The sequence below is a fragment of the Chionomys nivalis genome, chromosome 7 (genome assembly GCF_950005125.1).
Source record: "Chionomys nivalis chromosome 7, mChiNiv1.1, whole genome shotgun sequence".
NCBI classification, from domain to species: Eukaryota; Metazoa; Chordata; class Mammalia; order Rodentia; family Cricetidae; genus Chionomys; species Chionomys nivalis.
Genome location: NC_080092.1, coordinates 34,030,239 through 34,052,702, shown reverse-complemented (window position 1 = coordinate 34,052,702; position 22,464 = coordinate 34,030,239). Strand labels below are relative to the sequence as shown.

At 41.7% G+C, this 22,464-nt stretch overlaps 1 protein-coding gene across 2 annotated transcripts in view; it reads right to left on the bottom strand.

The window, feature by feature from the left end:
- The window catches only part of Cdkl3 (cyclin dependent kinase like 3), an 88,499-nt gene that overhangs the window by 53,912 nt on the left and 12,123 nt on the right, over positions 1 to 22,464 (bottom strand). The window contains exons 4-12 of one of the 2 annotated variants that reach the window (XM_057775216.1): positions 18,972 to 19,150; positions 17,790 to 17,902; positions 14,821 to 14,960; positions 10,684 to 10,772; positions 9,547 to 9,706; positions 9,127 to 9,458; positions 7,090 to 7,183; positions 5,035 to 5,197; positions 3,904 to 4,001 (exon numbers count right to left, since the gene is read on the bottom strand). In XM_057775216.1, coding sequence (XP_057631199.1) covers positions 3,904 to 4,001; positions 5,035 to 5,197; positions 7,090 to 7,183; positions 9,127 to 9,458; positions 9,547 to 9,706; positions 10,684 to 10,772; positions 14,821 to 14,960; positions 17,790 to 17,902; positions 18,972 to 19,150 — 1,368 coding nt within the window. Of the gene's footprint in view, positions 1 to 3,903; positions 4,002 to 5,034; positions 5,198 to 7,089; positions 7,184 to 9,126; positions 9,459 to 9,546; positions 9,707 to 10,683; positions 10,773 to 14,820; positions 14,961 to 17,789; positions 17,903 to 18,971; positions 19,151 to 22,464 lie in introns of those variants that run through there. The other variant, XR_009057413.1, reaches the window with a different exon arrangement.

Genomic DNA, 22,464 nt, shown 5'->3' with positions numbered 1-22,464 from the left:
GACTCTCTGTATTACACATTTACACTAGGACTCTCTGTATTACATATTTACACCGGGACTCTGTATTACATATTTACACCGGGACTCTGTATTACATATTTACACTGGGACTATGTATTACATATTTACACTGGGACTCTCTGTATTACACATTTACACTGGGACTCTCTGTATTACACATTTACACTAGGACTCTATTACATATTTACACTGGGACTCTCTGTATTATTTTATATTTACATGGGTATTCTCTGTGTTATATATTTACATTGGGACTCTATATTATATATCTACATTGGGACTCTCTGTATTATGTATTTACATTGAAACTCTTAATATTTACATTGGGACTCTCTGTATTATTGGATAGTTATACTGGGATCTTCTGTATTACATATTTACATTGGGACTCTGTATTATATATTTACATTGAGACTCTCTGTCTTATACATTTACACTGAAATTCTCTATATTACATATTTATATTAGAATTCTATGTGTTACATATTTACATTGGAATTCTATGTATTACATATTTACATTGGGACTCTGTATATATTGGGACTCTGTATTGCACTTTTACATTGAAACCATGTATTAAATATTTACATTGGAACTCTATATATTTACATCAGACTTTTATTTACTTATTTACATTGGGACTCTATATTTTCACATTGGGACTCTCTGTGTTATGCATTTACACTTGACTCTGTGTTGTATATTTAGTAACTTTCCCTTCTATACTTATAAAGCTCTGAACAAAACTTAGGAACAAGCATTAATCAATATGCCATAAATAACAGATGATTAAATAAAACCACATGACTTGATGTGAGATGTAGTTCTATTAACAGGCATTTGTGAACTTGATGTTCAAATGAACAAAACAGGAACAATATTATAAATTTAAAAGCAAAAATAGGAGACTACACCCAGCTATCCAGGTTTCACTGCTAGTCAGCACTTCTGTGCATGTAAATTAACAAAAAAGGGTTGTTTTTAACCACGCACGAGTCTGGGGCTCCCTGAATGTTCATCTGCCCTATTTTCTATTCTGCAGCAAACAGGTTCCTCTCCTTTTAGCTGATGCATCTTGTGTTCTAAAAACAAACAGGAAGTGTGAGTCACTGAGATAAAATACCTGTACTCTGCCCTAGAGGTTGCTTCGTACGGACACAGGACACAGGGAGACTGGTGGTAAAGAAATCCACTCATAGCCGGGCGGTGGTGGCGCACGCCTTTAATCCCAGCACTTGGGAGGCAGAGGCAGGTAAATCTCTGTGAGTTCGAGACCAGCCTGGTCTACAAGAGCTAGTTCCAGGACAGGCTCCAAAGCCACAGAGAAACCCTGTCTCAAAAAACCAAAAAAAAAAAAAAAAAAAGAAATCCACTCATCAAACAGAACCACTTACTAGTGGTCTCCCTCTGGGCTCTTCTCTCTTGTTCAGGCTACCCATTCATAGCCACATAGGGTTCTTTCTGGCCAGAGCCCCTTCAGTGTGCACCTATATTATGCCAATGTACTGCTAAGCCTCCTGAAAGGGTTTCATACACATCTAAAGAGTACTTGGATCTGGTTGAAGTAATTAGAAAGCAAGCCAATGGAAAGGTCAACACCGGAACATGTAAGCTTCTATTCCCTGTCTTCTGATTTCTGTTTGTTTTAGGGTTCTGTAGACCAAGCCCATGCTGGATGAGCACTAGCAGTGGCACTCCTAGCTCCTACGCCCTGCTTCAATATTCTCTCCAACTATATATAAAAAAGAACAACCACAGACTGAAAATTTAGAAGAAAAGATTTTAAGATAGGGTCTCACTCTGAAGTTCTGGCTGGCCTGGAACTCAATGTGTAGACCAGGCTGTCCTTGAACACACAGTGATCCACCTGCCTCTGCCTCTCCAGTGTTCTTTGCCTCCCAAGTACTGGGATTAAAGGTATGTGAAACCATGCATGGCTAAGGAATTTTTTAAATTTTACATATATTTATTTTGTGTGTACACAAATGTGTGTCATGATGTTCAGGGGCCGACTTGTGGGGCCTGGTTCTTTTTCTGTGATGTCAGTTCTGGGGCTGGACCTCAGGTCTTCAGTCTTGGCCACAAGCATCTTTACTCACTGGGTCATCTCAGCAGCTCAGAAATTTTCTTAACTCTGACATCAACTCACTGTGTTCGTACTAGCGTCACCTCAGTCTCAGTTACACACTTGCACTATGTCTGACAGTGAACAGAGAAGCTCTGAGCAGCACTGACAGCTCCTCTGTGTTTCTAATAAGTGTACTGGTTTCGGTGACTCTCTTTTCAAGGCAGCCTTTTCAGGAATTCCACACCATGTAAATACCTGAGAGCGCTGGTTTGATTCATTTTCCCCTGCACGTATACGTGGTTTGGGTTTTGGGGCCTCTCTGAAATAGCAGGATGAATACTGGTGGCACATCACAACTCTCTTCAACCAGGCGCCCCAATGCACCCAATTAGTCAACCTTTCTGCAAATGGTATGCTATGCAGGCTTCCCGGGCGTGAGTACATCCTCAAATGCACAAGCTTAAAGGATTTTGTGACTTATAATAAACTGAAAGACAGCCATTAATGGTTTTCCTATTCAATAACAGCGCTGGCTCTGAAAGTAGATTGTGACATATATAAATAGTCCTGGAACTGTCAAAATGAAGCTAAATGTCACAATTAAAATGCCTTCTTACTGGGCTTCAGAAAAATCTTTACATATATACACCTATAAGGTTTATTCGTTTGTTTTTCTGAGACAAAGGCTCACAGCCCCGGAGAGCCTCCAAGTCACTGAAGATGGCCAACACCTGGTTCCTGTGGAGCAAGGCCTGGTGAACGCTAGGCCACCGCACTACCAGTCACTGAAGATAGCTGACACACCTGGTTCCTGTGGAGCAAGGCCTGGTGAACACTAGGCCACCGCACTACCAGTCACTGAAGATAGCTGACACACCTGGTTCCTGTGGAGCAAGGCCTGGTGAACACTAGGCCACCGCACTACCAGAAGAGCCACAGTCCCTCCCCAGCCTTCCATGTTTTTAATTTACTCAATTTTCTTTAATAAAACAGGAATAACTTTACCATGAATTAAAATGTAGTCAGTTTCATTTGTAATGGAGATAATAAAATTGATAAACTATGCATAGCGATGACCTCACTAGGAATCCAAGGCCACACGCCTGCTGAGACTCAGTGAGTGTCAGTTCAGGCTCCTTCACCTAAGAGAAAGCATTCAAATGGATGTTGACAACTAAAGATTTCCAAATAAAATCCAAGAATCGCTGTGGTGGATGGGAATTGGAGCTGAAGCAGATATTTGTGGAAATAGGACAACATCTGGGGAACAAAGAGTGTAAACGAGAAGAAAACAGAAGGGGAAAAGCCAAAGGCAAACACAGCCGGGGCAGTCAGTCACAACCTGTCCATGGCATGGGTCACCTCAACAAGGCTGGATGATGAATATAACATAGCTACTATTTGTCCTGAATGCTGTGTATTCTAACCATTAAAAGTTCAAACAACAGTTGGTGTTTACTACTTCAAAAACTAACATTTAGAACATAAATAATTGGGTACAATGTTATAAACCTTTAATCCCAGAACAGGCAGAGGCAGGCAGATCTCTGTGAGTTTGAGACATCTACATCATCACATCTACATAGTGAGTTCCAGTCAGTCAGAGGTACATAGTGAGACCCTGCCTAAAAAAGCAAAGGTAATATATATATATATATATATATATATATATATATATATATATATATGATAAAATAAAAACAAACCTGTTTCTAGAGTTTAAGGATTATAAAGGTTTTAATGTTTACAGAACTTTCCAGCAACGACTAAATGCAAGCCCCGAACAACATCTATGAGTAGTAAAAAATGTTTACCTCTTGTTGTTCTTGATTTGGGTCCACAGTGAGTAAAGTTGGTATTTTAGGTGAATCTGTTTTCTTTGCCTCTCTCTTCAGCACTTTCACCTGTTTAACTTTTGCAAAAAAGGGGGGAAAAAAGAAGAAAAAAGGGAAAAGAATAATTTGTTGGCCCTGCTGGCCTGCCTAGAAACTGCCCTCTGAAGGAGCTCAGGTAGGCGCCCTCACAGCCAGCGAGCCCCTTCTGAAGTTAGCTGCAAAGAAGCTGAGTAACTGCGCTGTAAATACGGTTCGCTGTATTTGATGATCTCACAAAGGTGGCCCTCACATGGCACATGTTCTACACCTGGCCCCTGCGTCACATTTACAAGGTCTCTGTCTTCCAAGGAAAGGAAAGAACATTTGCTCATGTCAATGCATTCACTCTTAAGATAAATATGTTTAATTTTTATTACATTCTATTTGTTTATTCATTTCTTTATTGGGGTGTGGCCAATCCACTCCATCTACAATGTAAATCTCATGATCAAACTCAGGTCATCAAATCTTAGTATCAAATCCTTTTACCTGCTGAGTCATCTCACCAGCCCTAAAATTAAATTTTAAGGTTATGATGAATTCGAAATTTATAAAATCTACCAAATCCCAGTGTGCCCAACACATCTGTAACACTTCTGGGCAAACAAGCAGGGCAGGTACTTTACCACAGGTTATACACTGCATCGAACTCACCTTTCTCAAATTCTGCCCCCGCGTCTCAACTGCAAGCTAATAAAACATTTACCCTTTGGAACTGTCTTTACCTTTTTAAAAAATATCTCTATGAAGCCAGGCAGCAGTGGCCCTTTAGTTCCAGCACTCGGGAGGCAGAGGCAGGGGGATCTCTGTGAGTTCGAGGCCAGCCTGGTCTACGTAGTGAGTTCCAGGACAGCAGAGACACATAGTGAGACCCTGTCTAAAACAAAACAAAGCCAACATCTAACCCTTTCCTTAATTTTACAAGAAAAAAAAATCTTCTCAATGGAATTTACTTTTTCAAAGCAATTTACTACTTTCTACAAAGATGTCACATAAGTTCCCTCACAAAAGTCCCATCCCTGACTTGTGTCATCTGCAGTGTTGGGGAGCTGTGCACCACAAGGGACCCACCTTCCATTCCTTTCGTTTCCTTCGCCTGTATTGTGAATGGCAGTTCAGGGAAATGGAATTCTTTCCTGTCGCATCTGGGAAAATTCAGCTTTCTTTTGTTTCCACTTGCCATTTGGTCACTCTGACTTGTTCGGTCGTTAAATATGCCTTTCTCTGCTTGGCTCTAGACAAACAAGTACCAGTTAGCATAAGGAACCATGTGAAACTAACCACAGAATCACAAACCTAGGCGCGCTTGCCATCTGAATGATGGAAAACAGTTCTGGAGATTATCCTAATGATTCAGAAGTAGAACAGAACTAAATATGGTAGTCATGCCTTATATTTCTAGCACTTGGGAGACAGGCAGAAGAATCTCAAGTTCAAGGCCAGCCTAAGACAATAGTGAGACCCTGTTTCAAAAAAAAAAAATAAAATAAAATAAACACACAAGTCAAAGAACAGAGCACCACTACATGCAAGCAGACCAGACTCCCAGGGAAGTTTCCCAAGCAAGGCTTTGAGTCCTTACTATTCTTCATTTTGACAACCACAATCTTTTGTTTGTTTTCTTGTTTGTTGTTTTTCGAGACAAGGTTTCTTTATGTAGCCTTGGCTGTCCTGGAACTGGCGTGTCTCCCAAAATAAATAAATGCAATAAAAAGCTTCTGTAGAACAGTGAACACTTTTCCACAATGTAATACGCAGCAACACATCACGCAAATGCACCCCAGTGTACTTCAGAAACTATCAGCTCTTACACAGGGTTGTGTTGTTCGCCATATTTCCTTTATTTTGAGTCAGGGTTTCACTATGTAGTGCTGGCAGTCCTGGAGCTTGAATTGTAGACTAGGCCTGCCACTGCCTCCTGAGTGCTGGGATTAAAGGCATGTGCCACCACATCCGGCTGTTTTCAATCTTCTATTATTATGAATAATGCTGTGCCTCGAATGTAATAAACTGATTATACCATGTAAAGAAATGATGAGCAAAAAAAAGAAAGACATGGTTAGCATTTCTAGAGCAAGGAAACTGCATCTATTTGGCAGTGTTTTTGATCCATAAAGGTATTTTTGGAAGAGAAAAACACAAGTCCTGTGATTTGTAAAGGTCAAGGGAACACATTAGTACACAAACTAGAGACAGGAACGGGGCTGGGGAGGTGGTTCCATGGCTTGGAACAGTTACTGCTCTTGCAGGGAACCTGAGTTCAGTTCTCAGGCTCACAGCCATGCCTAACTCCAGATCCAGGGGAACCAATGCTCTCTTCTGGTCTCCACAGTCACCAGCAAGAATTCACATACAAGATAAAATAGATAAATCTAAAAGACATTTTTAAAAAGATAACCAAGCTGGGCGGTGGTGGCGCACGCCTTTAATTCCAGCACTCGGGAGACAGAGGCAGGCGGATCTCTGTGAGTTCGAGGCCAGCCTGGTCTACAGAGCTAGTTCCAGGACAGGCTCCAAAGCTACAGAGAAAGCCTGCCTCGAAAAACCAAAAAGAAAAAGAAAAAAGATAACCAAACAAAGCGCAATCACGAAGCATGAGGGGAGCATGCGTGGGTGGAGCGACTCTCTGTGGGGACTCCTTTAGCACATGCAAAGCCTCAGACTTGTCCCAGCACAGGAAAAGAAGAAAGAGAAAAAGGGTAGGCAGGAAGGAAGATTTTTAATGTGAGAACTTAAGAGAAAAGGGTAGAAATTGCTGAAAGAAGTCATATTTTATTAATGTATTCATTCCATGTATGTGTGTACATGTTCGTATGTGTGCACATGTGTGTAAGGGTATATATGCATGTCTTTCTGGATAACTCTCCACCTTATTTTGAAGACGGTTTCTCATTATACCTGTAGCTCACAATTTGGCTAGACTGGAATGCCAGCAAAGCCCTAAGGATCTTCCTCTTTGACTCCCCAGTGTTAGGCTTACAGGCATGGACCACTGTGCCCAGCTTGGCACATGGGTGCTGTGGATCCAAACTCTGATCCTCATGCTTGTTCATCTAGCACTTTACTGACTGAGACCTCTCCCTAGCCTCAAGAGACCATATTTTAATGACTAGCATCTTGCCTTACTTGCGTGGGACCTGTGTCCTCCTGTCTGCTATTAGACAAAGTCTGTCCAATGGTTTGTGAAGAACTGCGTCTCTTTTTTGCTCTTTCAGTTAACCTATCAATTAAAGATAAAGGAGAAGTTATTAGAACCCCAAGAATTGCCCTTGCTTTAGTTTGAAGAACAAGTAAGTTATAATAGGTGGACCTGGCTGCAAACACCTGTAACCCTGGCACTCAAGTGGCTGGTTCAGCGCTGTTAATTTCAGTATATAGCCTGGACAATATCACCCGAGCCTGGCTTATAAAACACAAGTGGCACTGTTAGAACACTGAGTGTCAAAAGCAATGGTCAGAGCCGGGCGATGGTGGCGCACGCCTTTAATCCCAGCACTAGGGAGGTAGAGGAAGGCAGATCTCTGTGAGTTCGAGACCAGCCTGGTCTACAGAGCTAGTTCCAGGACAGGCTCCAAAGCCACAGAGAAACCCTGTCTCAAAAAACCAAAAAACCAAAAAACTAACTAACTAACTAACTAACTAACTAACTAACTAACTAAATAAATAAATAAATAAATAAATAAAGCAATGGTCAGTTCTTGAGTTCTGAGAACTGCAGGGACAGAAGCAGTGCATGGCTAACTGCTGGTGAAAACGTCATGAAGTTCCTCTTGTGGCCATCTGCTCCCTTGGATCTGTTCTAACCGTGGATCACTTAACCTCTCAAGTTCTCAATTATGGCCTGAGACTGACTTAAAACCACGGCTACTCGGGGTCACCTCAAGAACACCTGGGATTATTGCAGCCAATGGTCTGATGTGCCTTTAGACTACACAGACAAGCCCTCTTCCTCACAACCTACAGCCTAAATCAGTCTGTGAAAATCGAGCTGAGTTACTGCACCTCACAGTGTAGGTTTGCAAAGAGGTCTAATGTCTGCACTGTTCATTACCACTTCCCACATTAAACACAACATCAGTCTCTCAACCTACAACACAAGTTAAATCTAAAACTGACCTAATAAACCATTTTCCTACCAAAATACTTAATATTGAAAGGCTATTTGCTATGAAGAACTAATTTTGGACTATTCTTTTTCCACTGAGAGACTCTGTGTGAGGCAGAACTAAATCTTACTTTGCAGTACTGAGTGCTGTGGTTACTACGGTTTGTCCTCCAATGGTCCAGACTGGAAGCTTATTCCCAGCGAGTAGGATTGAGAGGGGTGGAGCCTGTAAGTGGTGAGGACTCTCAGAAAGGAGATGACTAAATCTCAAGACAGACGGATGATTTTCCTCCTTAGGACACATTCTTGCACTTGAAGGACACTCCATAAAAGAGGGTCTTCAGAAAGGAACCTGGCGCCTGCCCTGAAATCTCTCTCCCTTGTTTGCATGTATGTCATTCCTACATGTGACCAGTTTCCTGCCTCCTCCTCTGTTATGCAGTGACACCATACGCCTGTTAAAAAATAAATTATTAAAAAACATATTCCTGGTTTAGCAGTTAAAAGTCAGTATTGTCCATGAAGAGGACCTGGGTTCAGTTCCCAGCATCCACACTGTTTAGCTCACAACTACCTACAACTCCAGCTCCAGGGGATCTGATGTCCTGTGGCCTGCACAGACACTGAATAAATGTGGTACACATGAATATACTCAGGAAGACATACATAAAATAAATATTTTAAAGCTATCCCCAAATACACCAGTGAACAATTAGACAGCTAAGTTGGCTGTGGTGGTACATATCTGTAATCGAATCCCTGAGGAGGCTGAGGCTGGCCGACCACGTGTAGGGGGCCAGCTTGGGTTACAAAGTCAAGTTCTAGGCTAGTCTGGGATCTGTGGCAATTTGTCTCAAAAGAAATTAAATACCTACATAACAAAGAAGAAAACTTTTCATGTGGCATTTCCAAAATCTACTCAGTGAATGCCGGGCTACATGACTATCATTTTGACAGATCTTCAAATTCAGTCTACACTGACACTATTGAAGTAACCCTTTGAAATGCCATCCTACAGAAAAATGTTGTACTTAGGCCTCCCTTCTGCCCCAGCTCACCGTGAATTAGGGTGGGAGAGGTTTGCATTGAGATTTGCAGCCATCAAATTACTGCTTGTCAGGTTGATGGGTGGCATTATCATACAACCTCCAGGATGTGGGTCTTCTTTGACACCGTCAGGGTGCATGCTGGGATTGACAGGGTTTGGCACTTCAGCAATGGCGGGCTTTCTATCCTGAGACAAGGCATGCGTGTCATCGGCTGTGCCCTGCTGGCGGTGTTCACCTTCACACTCTATCTTTTTCAGGTCTGGGACATCGCCTTTTCCTCCTCCTTTGGCCTTAAGAACTCTGACTTTGATCTCCTTGGGTCTTTTGTCTTTGTCCGTTTCCTGAAATAGGTGTGTTGAGAATCCAAGTCACGAGAGCCCCGACTATGACAAACCACAAAGGCGGAAACAGAAAGCAAGGCCAGCTCACCTTTCCATGGAGTGATGTGTTTCCATAGAGCAGCGTGTTGGTAAAAGCTGGTTTCCACTCATCTCTCACAGGTTCATTTTCTTTAAAATTCTCTCTTGGCTTTATGAAGGAATTAACCTTTGCTTCTTGTAATAATTTAGCTCTCAGCTCTGGTATAAATCTGATGAATCAAGCAATATTTCCCAACTGTCGTTTTACTAATATGGTTTATCTCAATAGAACTATTCAATCAACATAAACAATGCTAAAAAAAATAACTGATACCAAGAGATGGCACTATTTTGATTTTGTGTGTGTGTGTGTGTGTGTGTGTGACAGGCTATCACTGTGTAGCCCAAGCTGGTGTCAAGCATAAAATTCTCTTGCTTCAGCTTCCTGAGTGTTAGGAAGACAAGTATCCAAGTTCAAGGCCAATCTGGTACCCAAACGAGTTCCAGGACAGCTAGGGTTACACAGAGAAACCCTATCTCAAAAGAGCAAAAACAAAACACAAAACAAAGACAACCAAGCAGGTGGATCTCTGTGAGTTCCAGGCCCACCTGGTCTACAGAGCTAGTTCCAGGACAGCCAGGGTTACATAAAGAAACCCTATCCCAAAAAGCTAACAAACAAAAAACCTTACAAAATAGACTTACATTAGATCCCCTTTGAGATGTGAATTTAATAAAATGTCCACTTGAGTTTTGATACAGAAGCTGTTTGTATCTCTGGACTTACACAGAATTTGTTACTCAGCACTCATGTTAACTAGCTTGCAACTGCCTGTAACTCCACCTCCAAGAAGTCTATTGTTCTTCTAACTTCTATAGGTACCCACACACATGTGCACATACACATAAATCAAAATAAAATAAATCCTTAATTCTTATATTAAATATGACCTCTGTCCTGAGATGAGGCTGCACTCTGTAGAATGGGATCTTGGTACCCGGCCTACAACCTTGTGACCCTGCAATGGATGCTAGCTGCAGTTACTGCAGTGAATCTTCACCCATGTCACCCGCCAGACTACCATACACCTGATCAATGCCTGGCACAGTAACTCTGTTAGGATTCTGTTATGTTGAATACTTTTGTTCTGTAGCATTTTCCTATCTAGCGATTCCCCGTCTAGCAGGAAAGACCACACATACTTACTTCTCAATAAATCCATCTCTAGTAAAGTAATCGTGACGCAAAAGATCAGTAGACGATATCCTCTCCGCAGGGTCAATTTGTAAACAAGCCTAGAAAATAAAAAGGATTAATAAAAGATGAAGTATGGGATCTGCCTCTAAAATTAAGTCTTTAACAGGATAAAAAGTTGATTTGACACATGACAAAGTAATTAACCAGAGCTGACAGAGTTTGAAAATAGGCAAATTTCTTTTTCTTTTCTCTCTCTCTCTTTTCATGTTGTTGTGTCTCTACCAGCTACCATCTCACCAGTTAGTGAAAATTTTATTACAGGTTAAAAGTTACATGTTTGTAGTCAAAATAAAATCAGCCTGCTCATGCTGTAATTAGCAGAAATTAGGAATACAGGGTACAGTTTAGTAGTGTCCTAGCTCAGCACACGCAAGGCTCTGGGTTCAATCCCCAGCATTTCTCTTACATAAAAATTGTAATAAAATCATAAGGTTGCATTAGGTTAACAGAAATAATTTAGTTTCTTTAGTTCCTTCTGTCAGCCCTGTATGAAGGAGAAGCTCACGGGCAATAATTTATACTGTGCAGATCCAGAAGTATGATCAGGGATTTGCCTACTGGGGATTTTAGCCCATCGTATCAGCTGACTCCTAATGCTGCTTGCTTCCCAGTATTAAAGCCACTCTCTTCCGGGGCTGGGGAGAGCTCAGCAGTAAGAGCACTAGATGCTCTTTCAGAAGAGCTGGCTTCAATTCCCAGCACTCAAATGGCAGTTCACAGTCATCTATACCTCCAGTTCCAGAGGCTCCAACTCCCTCTCTGTCCTCTTCAGATACCGTGCACACATACAGGCAGGCAAACACCAACAAACATACAATAAAAAAAAAATTTAAAAGTCAATGAACTGTTCTTCTCTGCCCTGGGAATAACCTCAGCTGAAGAAAGGACCAAAGCCCAAAGGCAACTTATGGGACAAGATGTGAAAAGGGAGCTGCACACAATGATCCACATGTCACTAAAGACTTGGGCTGTTGATGAGAACCATTCTTTCAAACAATGAGGCAGAGGCAGGCCGATTTCTGTGAGTTTGGGGCCAGCCTGGTCTACAGAGTGAGTTCCAGGATGTGCTTCAAAGCTACACAGAGGAATCCTGTCTCGAAAAACCAAACAAACAGTGAGGACAGGATGTGAATGAAAGGTGCCTGCTCTTTCCAATGCCTGCTGCCTACTTCCCAGCTCATCCCTACAGTTCACATCACAGGACTCTTACCTGTGTACACTCAAGGAGACCAAGCCCCATAGATGTTAAATCACCTAACATCTTCTAAAACTTTAATTTCATTTATTTTGTGGAGGACGCATGCCACAACACATGTGTGGAAGTCAGAGAACAACACCGTGAACTTGGCTTTCTCTTCCACCTTTATGTGGCTTCCTGGGAAGAACTCTGGGTACCAGGCCTGCACAACAAGCCCTTTGACTTCCTGACCCATCTTGCTGGCCCTTGTCAAGGTGGAAGGACCAGAGTTAAACTATAGAGAGGTGCTTCTATTATCTTCAAAATGTATAGTATGAACTAACAATTCTATGGCTCTGCTACACAACAGTGTACACAGCACTAGAAGTACTGGTGAGACGGGAGAGTGTACACACAGAAATTCACCAACTGAAACTGAGTGTATGTCTGTGTGGTATACGTGTTCATGTGTGCAGTCATGTACTCATGTGTGAAGACCAGAGGTTGATGTCAGGTGTTTTCCTCCATCACTCTCCACCTTAATTTTTTGAGATTGCTTCTCACTGAACCAGAAGTTGGCCAACTCAGTCAACAAGCCTCGGGATCCTCCTTTTTCCACCTCCTCAATACTGAGATCACTGGTGTACACCACTGCCCCAACTTTTTACCTAGGTTCTGGGGGACAGAACTCAGCCCCCCATGTCTATAAGACAAACAACTACCACATGAACCAAGAGCCTCTTTTTAGAAGATACTTCATTATACTTGTTCTGAAGTTCCAGAAATCATGTTTAAGAACTGTACATTGGGCTGGAGAGACGGCTCAGGGATTAAGAGCCAGGCAAGGTGGTGATGGTACAGTCTTTGATTGCAACACTCTGAAGGCAGAGGCAAATGGATACTGTCTGGAACTCCAATCCCTCCAAGCCCATCACACCCAACACCCTCTTCTGGCCCATGTGGACACCAGGCACACACGTGGTACACAGGCATACATACAGGCAAAACAGTCACACCTATAAATCTAAAAATAAAAAAGAGCTGTATGTTAGAGAAAAGGTCTTTACTGCAGTCTGTAATTGTTTTTTTTGGGGGGGGGTAGCTTTTGCTTTTGTTTTTACTTTTTGGAGGCCTGCCACCCAGCTCCCAAATAAATAGACAGACTTATTCTTACTTATGAATGCCCGACCTTAGTTTGGCTTGTTTCTAGCCAGCTTTTCTAACTCAAATTATCCCAATTCTCTTCTACATTCTGTCTCTAGGCCTTGTATTTTTACCTTTCTTTATTCTATATCTTTCTTTCTTACTCCGTGGCTGGTTGTGTGGCTGTGTGACTGAACCCTGGCATCCTCCTCTCCTCCTTTTCTTGCTCCTTTCTTCTTCTTCTTTCTTCTTCTTCTTTCTTCTTCTTCTTCTTCTTCTTCTTCTTCTTCTTCTTCTTCTTCTTCTTCTTCTTCTTCTTCTTCTTCTTCTTCTTCTTCTTCTCCTCCTCCTCCTCCTCCTCCTCCTCCTCCTCCTCCTCCTCCTCCCCCTCCTCCTCCTCCCCCCCCCTCCTCCTCCTCCTCCTCCTCCTCCTTCTTCTTCTTCTTCTCTCTGCCTACTAGTCCCACCCATCCTCCCTCTCCTGCCTAGCTATTGGCCATTCATCTCTTTATTAAGACCAATCAGGTGTTTGAGGCAGCCAAAGTAACACAGCTTTCCAGAGTCAAACAAATGCAACATAAAAGAATGCAACACATCTTTGCATCATTAAAAAATATTTCACAGCATAAACAAATGTAACACATCTTAAACTAATTTTCTACAACAACAGTCATACAACCCTCATCTAGAAATAAGCATCTTCACTCTTCTTGGTATAAGAAACCACCTGGTTAGAGAAATACAAGAAGATTCATAATAAACCCACCTTATGTACTGTGTTCACATGCTACTTAGTTTAAATACAATTTAAACTTAAAATAAGAAACAAGGGTTAGGGATACGGCTGACTTGGTAAAGTGCCAGTAAGCCTAAGGACCTGAGTTTAGATGCCATGGCTGCATGACTTGTAACCCAGCACCAGTGAGGAGGAGACATGTGGATTAATCTCATTGGTCAGCAGCTATACTATACTATACTATACTATACTATACTATACTATACTATACTATAGCTATACTAGGTTCACTGAAAGGGATATCTCCCTCTCTCCTTCCTGTCTCCCTCCCTCTATCCCCCCCCCAGCTGGATACTAAATTCAGGACCCTGTAAATGTTAGTTGTGTATTGTGTCACTGAGCTATACTCCAGAAAGAGATTCTGTTTAGATAACAACCACAAAGCATGGAGAACTTTAAAGAAAGACACCTGATATCAAGTTTTGGCTTCTAGAAATACATGCATACAAGATGAATCTATGTGCATACACACTCATACTACGTACTGTCAAGTATGTATACCACACACACACACACACACACACACACACACCCCTCTTAAAATGTTTTCGTTTTCTCCAATTTGTGAATTGGGTACTGGTGCACCCTCAGCAACATTCATATAACTGCCAACAAATGCCTCCATAGACAGGACAGCACAGGACAAAGAACAGCCCTAGCCTGGTAGACCAGATGTCGAAGGTGGTGAGAAACATGGAAAGTCCTTCAAGTGTTCCCAATTTATCCCTCAGTATCTTAAATTTTAATTTCTTTCTATTAATTTCTATGTAATATGTAACATAAATATCACTTTAGGAGTCTTTCTGGAATCTCAAGTAACACTTTAAAGCTGTATTATTGCTGGGAATGCAGCTCAGTGGTAAATGCTTGCCCAGCTGTGGGCTCTATTTCTAACACCAAAGAGAAGAAAAGACTCCATGTTCTTATAATTTCTGCAAATTCTTAATTCATTCTTAATGTCTTAACATACATGAACTATATCTGCCAGCAATCCGTTGAGCTTTGGGTATTTCTTTCTTGCATTTTTTGGGTGTTGAACTTGAGGAAGAACCACCCCGGCAAAGATAGGACTCTTGGAAAAGATACTGTGCAGGTGCGGGGTCAGGTTGCCTGAAATGAGAACCAAGTGTCTGAGTCACAAAACTGCTCCCAGTAGAAATCCCACGTGATCTGCTCTCAGTTATAAATGGGGAGAAAAGGAAAAGCACAGTTTTTATTTTATAGATGAAAGAAAATATCTAAACATGTCATAAAAACAGAGGTTCTAGGTTAGGGATATAGCTCTGCAGTAGAGTGCTTATCTAGAAGTGTGAAGTCCTAGGTTCAATTGCCAACTCTATAAAAAAAAAATAGTAAGTTTTTAAAATTGAGGTTTCCTCCAGGAAGCTGTTGAGAGGCAGCAAAACACATAAAACAGTGTGGTTCTTTTACACCAAACTCTAAGACATAGTACATAACTACCAGCAAGAGTTCTTTACACTTTAACATGTTTCTCTTTATTTATTTCTTTTTGTTTTTTCGAGACAGGGTTTCTCTATAGCCTTAGCTGTTCTTGGCTTTCCTGGAACTTGCTCTGTAAGCCAGACTAGCCTCGAACTCATAGAGATCTGCCTGCCTCTGTCATCCAAATACTGGGATTAAAGGCATGCGCCACCACCACCCATCTTGACATGCTTCTCTGTTTGTATCTTACTGGTTTAACTGTCAGATGTTCAGCAGCTTTTGAACCAAAACCATACTCAAAATAGCTAGAACAATAAAGCCAGGTGGTGGTAACATACATCTTTAATCCCAGCACTCAGGAAGCAGAGGCAGACAGCTCTCTTCTTTCTTTTTTTTTTCTTTTTCTTGGATTTTCGAGACAGGGTTTCTCCGTAGCTTTTGGTTCCTGTCCTGGAACTAGCTCTTGTAGACCAGGCTGGCCTCGAACTCACAGAGATCCGCCTGCCTCTGCCTCCCAAGTGCTAGGATTAAAGGCGTGCGCCACCACCACCCGGCGACAGCTCTCTTCTAACACAGTCTCATAACAGGACTTTAAAAAGGCACATAAAGTGGATGCTTCAAGGCTCTGTCTTTTATTAATCTTAAATCATCTTCAATCGATGTTAATCCAGGTTTTACTGTTTTGATGACTGTTCCCAGTACCTTCTTCCTCAGAATCCTGCAATGATGTGTTTATGAAGAGTTTCTCCAGCACACTTGGGGCTCCTCAAGCTCCTCCTTCAGATTAAGATACTGTGTGCAAAGCTAACTTTCAAATGTGTAGGTAGTTATGGTGATCAGTGTTAACTGCCAACTACCAGGAAGCCTCTGGGGATGTCCTGGGGAAATATCTTGATTACATTAATTGACCCCCTATTATGGATGGGTCCAGGATTGTAGAAATGGAGGAAGGGAGTCAAGCAACTTGAAAGCATTTGTTAGTCTATGTTCCTGATTGTGGGTGTGATGTAATCAGACCCTCAAGCTCCTGTTGGGACTTCTGCTCTTTGATGGACTGTAACCCAGGGCTTTGAGTCAAAATAGAACAGATGTCTCCTAAATTGCTTTATCAGATATTACAGAGCAACAGGAAAGCATCTAAGACAGTAGTTAAAACAGACTGTAAGAAAATTAAACTCTTATCAAGTATACTTTTAAATTTTATTTTTCATCAATTATATCATTGAACACATTATTTAGCTACATGGTTTCTACTGTGGGTTTGATGATAAAGAGGATGATTTAAAGGGACTGGAGAGATGGATCAGAGGCTAAGGACACTCTGCTCTTCCAGAGGATCCAGATTTGGTTCCCAGCACCCACCTCTGGTGGTTTACAGTTGACTGCTATAACTCCAACTCCAGGGGATCCAACGCACCTCTGGTCTCTGGGCACCAGCACTTAAATGCACATACCCACACACCCACACAGAGATGCACACACAATTAAAACAAAATAGATCTTATTAAAAGGATTATTAGCAAATAATTGATTTTCTATCAACAATACTTTAAAAAAGCATCTGACTAAACTTTACTGCTGTGGGATAATGCTCTTGTACACTGTGAAGATTTGTTACTCGTACTGGTTTAATAAAACACTGATTGCCCAAAAGCCAGGCAGGAAGTATAGGTGGTGTGGCAGACTAAGAGAATTCTGGGAAGAGGAAAGGCAGAGACGCAGTCAGCAGCCAGATGCAGAGGAAGCAGGATGAGAATGCTGCACTGAGAAAAGGCACCAAGTCACAGGGCTAAATATAAATAAGAAATATAGGTCAATTTAAGTTGTAAAAGGTAGTTAGTAATAAGTCTAAGCAATAAGCCAAATAGTTTATAATTAATATAAGCCTCTGTGTGTTTCTTTGGGACTGAATGACTGTGGGACCAGGTGGGACAGAAATGTCCGTCTACACTTTACTATTTAAAGTCCCTGTCCAGAAGAGAAGATGTTTGCAGAGGCCAACATCTCTTAGTTCTAGAACAGAACAACTTTTTTTTTTTTTTTTTGCTTTGTTTTTTGAGACAGGGTTTCTCTGTGTAGCTTTGGAAACTGACCTAACACTCTCTCTGTAGACCAGGCTGGCCTCAAACTCACAGAGATCTGCCTGCCTCTTTCTCCCAAGTGCTGGGATTAAAGGCGTGTGCCACCACTGCCTGATGAACAACACAACTTTAAAAAAATATATAGTACCGGGGCTGGAGAGCTAACTTGGTAAAGTATACTACACCATATACTTTTCTTAGCAGCAACGATTAACATGTGCCTTTGAGTTCTTGCAAAGAAGTTATTATTTGTCAAAACAATTTTCTGCCTTCTTTATCAGCATGGAAACCCAATTGCCATCACCTGTCTCACAAGGCACTTCCTTAGTGTTCATTCCCTAAATATGGGCATCAGGCATAGCTGATCTGGAAGCAGTTACTTAGACAGGTAGCGGAGTATTTCAGTAATACCTACCTACTTTTAAAACAATCTTGTGGAGCAAATCCAAATCTGAACTGCTAGGAAGGTAGGGATTGCCAGTGGCCATCTCAATGATCATACAGCCCAAAGCCCAGATGTCCACTGGTCTGGAAAAAAATTTACCACAGAGTAAATTACTTTGTCAGGCAAAAATATGTATAACAACTACTCTAAAGACGTTTTATATCAGATCAAAGCTAAAAAGAAAGAATGTTTGCCACCAGAAGTGGAGAAAGAAAAGAGAAACTAAGGACAGATGAACACAACCAAAGTGTGCACATGCAAGAAAACGTCCCAATAGATGCCATTGTGTCATCTGATTAATAAACCCACAAAGGGGGAAAGCACAGTGATGGTGTATGTCTTTAATCCCAGCACTGGGGAGGCACAAATGGGCAGGTATCTGTGGTTGTGAGGCCAGTTTGGTCTACATATTGAGTTTAAGGCCATCCAAAGCTACATAGTGAGGCCCTGTTTCAAAACCAAGGGATGGAGTGGGGGGGATAATGTTTAAGTGGTATTATTTACAAACAACTTTTCACTGTAGGATATTGACTGAGGGACTGTGCTCCTATACGAGTCATCTAGAATAGCACAGTTTTTAAAAAGCATTACTCTCAGTCTTTATAAGGAAGGCGTCACTTTTTCCAAAGAGGAGACTTGGTAGATCCTGTTCCAACACAGAATTATGGTGAGTGATTGAAGACTCTTTGGAGGGGCTCAGCAGGCAAGGGTACCTGCCACTGAGTCTGAAAACCTGAGCTGGATCCCACACAGCTGCAAAGAACTAAGTCCTGCAAGTTGTCCTCTAACCCCCATATGCATACTATGGGCCCCACCCATAAATAAAAAATATATTTTTTTAACCATTGCAGAACACAGAAGCAGAACATCAAGAGAGGAGAAAACACTGCCACAAGTATGGCACAGACTAACGCAAGCCTGAAAACAGTGCAAGAACATGTGCCCAGGCCTCCAGCAGCTGCCACCATTTAAACCTTCCAGTGTAAGTACAGACGCAGTCACCAGTAGCACAGGTGCCCACAGCGTCCTCTGGGTGCCTTTAAAGGTATCCCTCTTCCTTGACCAAAGCCAGACACAGATGGCAGGGAATGAATAGCAGAGGGAAAATGACACACCCGGGAGAAGCCAGGCGCATTCCCAAAGTATACGTACTTTCCGTAAGAGGTATCTTTTAACACCAGTTCTGGAGCTCTGTACCAGCGAGTGGCCACATAATCTGTGTAGACATCCCCAGGAGCTGCTAATGTCCTTGCAAACCCAAAATCACAGAGCTTAGTAATCCCTGACTGGGAGACTAAAATATTCTCAGGCTTTATATCTCGATGGATAATCTAAAAACAAACAGAAAATTTGATATATTAAAATGGGGTTTCATTTTATATAGAATCCAAAACTCTTCAAAGACAAGTCTAGCTCACAGCTAAGATAGGGAAGACATTTCCTAATCATGGAAAAAAGTTACATATTCTCCATCCATCATTTCCAAACAAAATGAAGCCAAAACAGACACAGAAAAGGTAAATGTTGTGGAATATTACTTTAACTGTGTAAAGATGTGTTGCATTTGTTTATACTACACTGATTTAATTATGTAAAGATGTGCTGCTGTTTTACTGTGCCTGCCCAAGGCCCCTGACTGGTCTAATTAAAAAGTTAAATGGCCAATAGCTAGGCAGTAAAGGGATAGGCAGGGCTATCGGGCAAAGAGAATAAGTAGGAGGAGGAATCTAGGCTCTAGAGGGAAAAGGAGAGAACAAGGGAGAAAGGGAGACACTTGGGGGCAGCCAGGCAGCTGCCAGCCAGACTCCCATGGAAAAGCAGAAAAAGTAGGACATACAGAATAAAAAAAGCCCTGAGGCAAAACATAGCTGAAGAGAAGCAGATAAAACTAAGTTGCAATAGCTAGCGGAACAAGCCTAAGCTAAGGCCGAATATTCATAACTAATAAGTCATCTCTGTGTCATGATTTGGAGGCTGACAGTCCAAGAAAGTCTGTTACATAAATCCCACTCTAAGAATGAAAGGGACTTGGTGAGACAAAGTTGAGCTTTGCTTTGACCCAGTTGGTACCCACTGTCTTCACAGCCAGTCCTCGGAAGAATACTGTGCACTACCCTGTCCTCTGCTGACCATACTGTACTTGACTGCTCTGGACAAAGTCATTGACACTATTGCCACACTGATGAACCCCTCTCAATCCTTTACCTTACTCATTTCTTAGTGTGAGTTTATTATCAAACACTCCTCTACTCTGCAGTCCTGGGACCAAAAAGTCTCTTTGTTGCCTAGAACTTTCTTTCTCTGTCCCTTAAATGTAGGACTGTCTCCCACTTTCCATTCGCAATATCATGCTCCTCTCTCTCCTTTCTCCCTACTTCCATCTCACTCCTCTGGCTTCCTATTGTGTTTTTGTTTTTGTTTTTTAGACAGGGTCTCATGGAACCCAGGCTATCCTTCAGCTCACTATGTAGGCAAGCATAACTTTGCGCTCTGGTCTCATGGGATCACAGGCACACGACTGCACTAGGCTCTGTCTCTCCCTGCGGACCATTTCCATCACTTGGATCTGGAGACCACAAACTCGTGTGTTTCTTTCCAAATACCGACTGACTATTTCAGTCTCAGCACCTCTCTTTTTAATAATGTTTTACAGAAGAGAATATTTTAACTGACATAAATTACATATATTAATTGCATATACTTTATTAAAATATACCAAAAAAGTTAGGCATGGTGGCACATGCCTTTAATCCTGGCACTTGGAAGTTCAAGACAGGAGGATCACTGTGAATTAGAGTCAGCCTGGTCTACATAGTGAGTTCCAGGACAGCCAAAACTAAATAGAGATACCCTGTTTCAAACAAAACAAAACAAAACAAAAAAGTCCGCCAAGGAGTGACTAAATTAGACAAACCTTTCACCTAATTTTTGCACAAAAGGCCTTCAAATCTATTCTTAGCAATTTCAATAACATGATAGTCACTTACTATAGCAACCATGTTGTAAAAAAAAATCTTGTGTACTCCTATCTGAAATTTGGTAGGCTTTGACAGGAATCTCTCTCAGCCTTCTTTTTAAGATTTTACGTGTGACATAATATCCTCAATTTACCCACACTGTCCCAGATGTTACTGTGCCCTATCATCAAGTCTCAGTACCGCACTGCATTCTCTGCGCCCAATTACCTACAGCCGGACACTTAGATGTACGGCACACTTGCCTACTGTGAATGTGCTACAGTGAAAGGAAAGGCAGATATCTTGGACCAATTAATGTTTCCTTTTCATACACACCCAGAAGAGAGACTGTGGTTACCCACAAGTTCCTGCTTCAAACACTGAGGACACTGTAGTGTCCAAGGAATTCACACTACACTGGCATCTGCACGGGTTTCCTTTTCTCCACATTCTAATTGACACCTCTGCAATGACCATTCGAGCAGTGACTTCCATCGTTTAAATTTCTCTGATGATGACAGATTTTGAGTACTTCTTCATATACCTGTCTGCCTACATATGCCTGGCCTACTTCTTTCCTTTGCTCATTTTTAGTTATTCTATTTACTTATTATTGAGTTATCTGAGTTCTTCATTGGTTTCCATTTTCTCCCATTCTGAAAGCTGTTTCCTCATGCTGTACATTTTCCCCTTGAGTACATTCAAGCTCTTTAGCTTGGTCTCATCTGTCATACAACTGTTCTCTTTTAGCCTTAGCCTCAGGCCTCACATTAGCGTCTTTAGTCTATCTTGAGCTGACATTAGACACTGGCCTGTCGTTGTCACACAGTCCATTAAAAACTGTCTTTCTACTGGTCAGACTGCGTCAGTACTTCTCTACAAGTTTACCTTTCAGCGTCCTAATCTCACACATCTTTTGTCAAGGTTTATTAGGTTATATGATATTTTGATGCTATAAATGGCATTTCATTTTACTTCAGGCAGGGTTTCCTGTATTCCGCCCACATGTTTTTGACTCTCTAGCCTCCAGCTCCCAAGTGCTGGGATTTCAGGAGTGTGCCACCACGCTCAGTTCTATGTAGTGTGGGGGGATCAAACCAAGCACATGCAAGCACTCTACCAATTAATCTACATTACCAGACCCTAACTGTACCCTAAAAAGTCTAATTTCTGATTATTTGTTGCTAATGTATAGAAAAGCATCTGGATGGTGGTGGTGCACACCTTTAATCCCAGGTCCTGGAAAGCAGAGGCAGTAGGGTCTCTGAGTTTGAAGCCAGCCTGGTCTGGAAAGTGAGTTCCAGGACAGCCAGGGCTACACAGAGAAACCCTGTTTGAGAAACCAAAAATACAAAAAGAAAAAATAAAAGAAAAAAAATGATTTAGAAATGATCTTCTTTGCTGTGGGAATTTTCTATGTAAATAACATGTTACTTGTGAATAAAGACAGTATGCTTCACCCAACTCAAAAATAATGCCATGGTATAACTATTACACTAGCTACAATAAAAGTGACAGTCACAGGGCTGGGAGTGTACCTCAGGGGTACAGACCCTGCTCAGCATTCACAAGACTCCAAGTTGATACTGTCACTTAGGAAAACAGTTTGGCTCTTTCTTGCTTTCTCTCTCTCTCTTTCTCTTTCTTTCTTTCTTTTCTTTCTCTCTCTCTCTCTCTCTCTCTCTCTC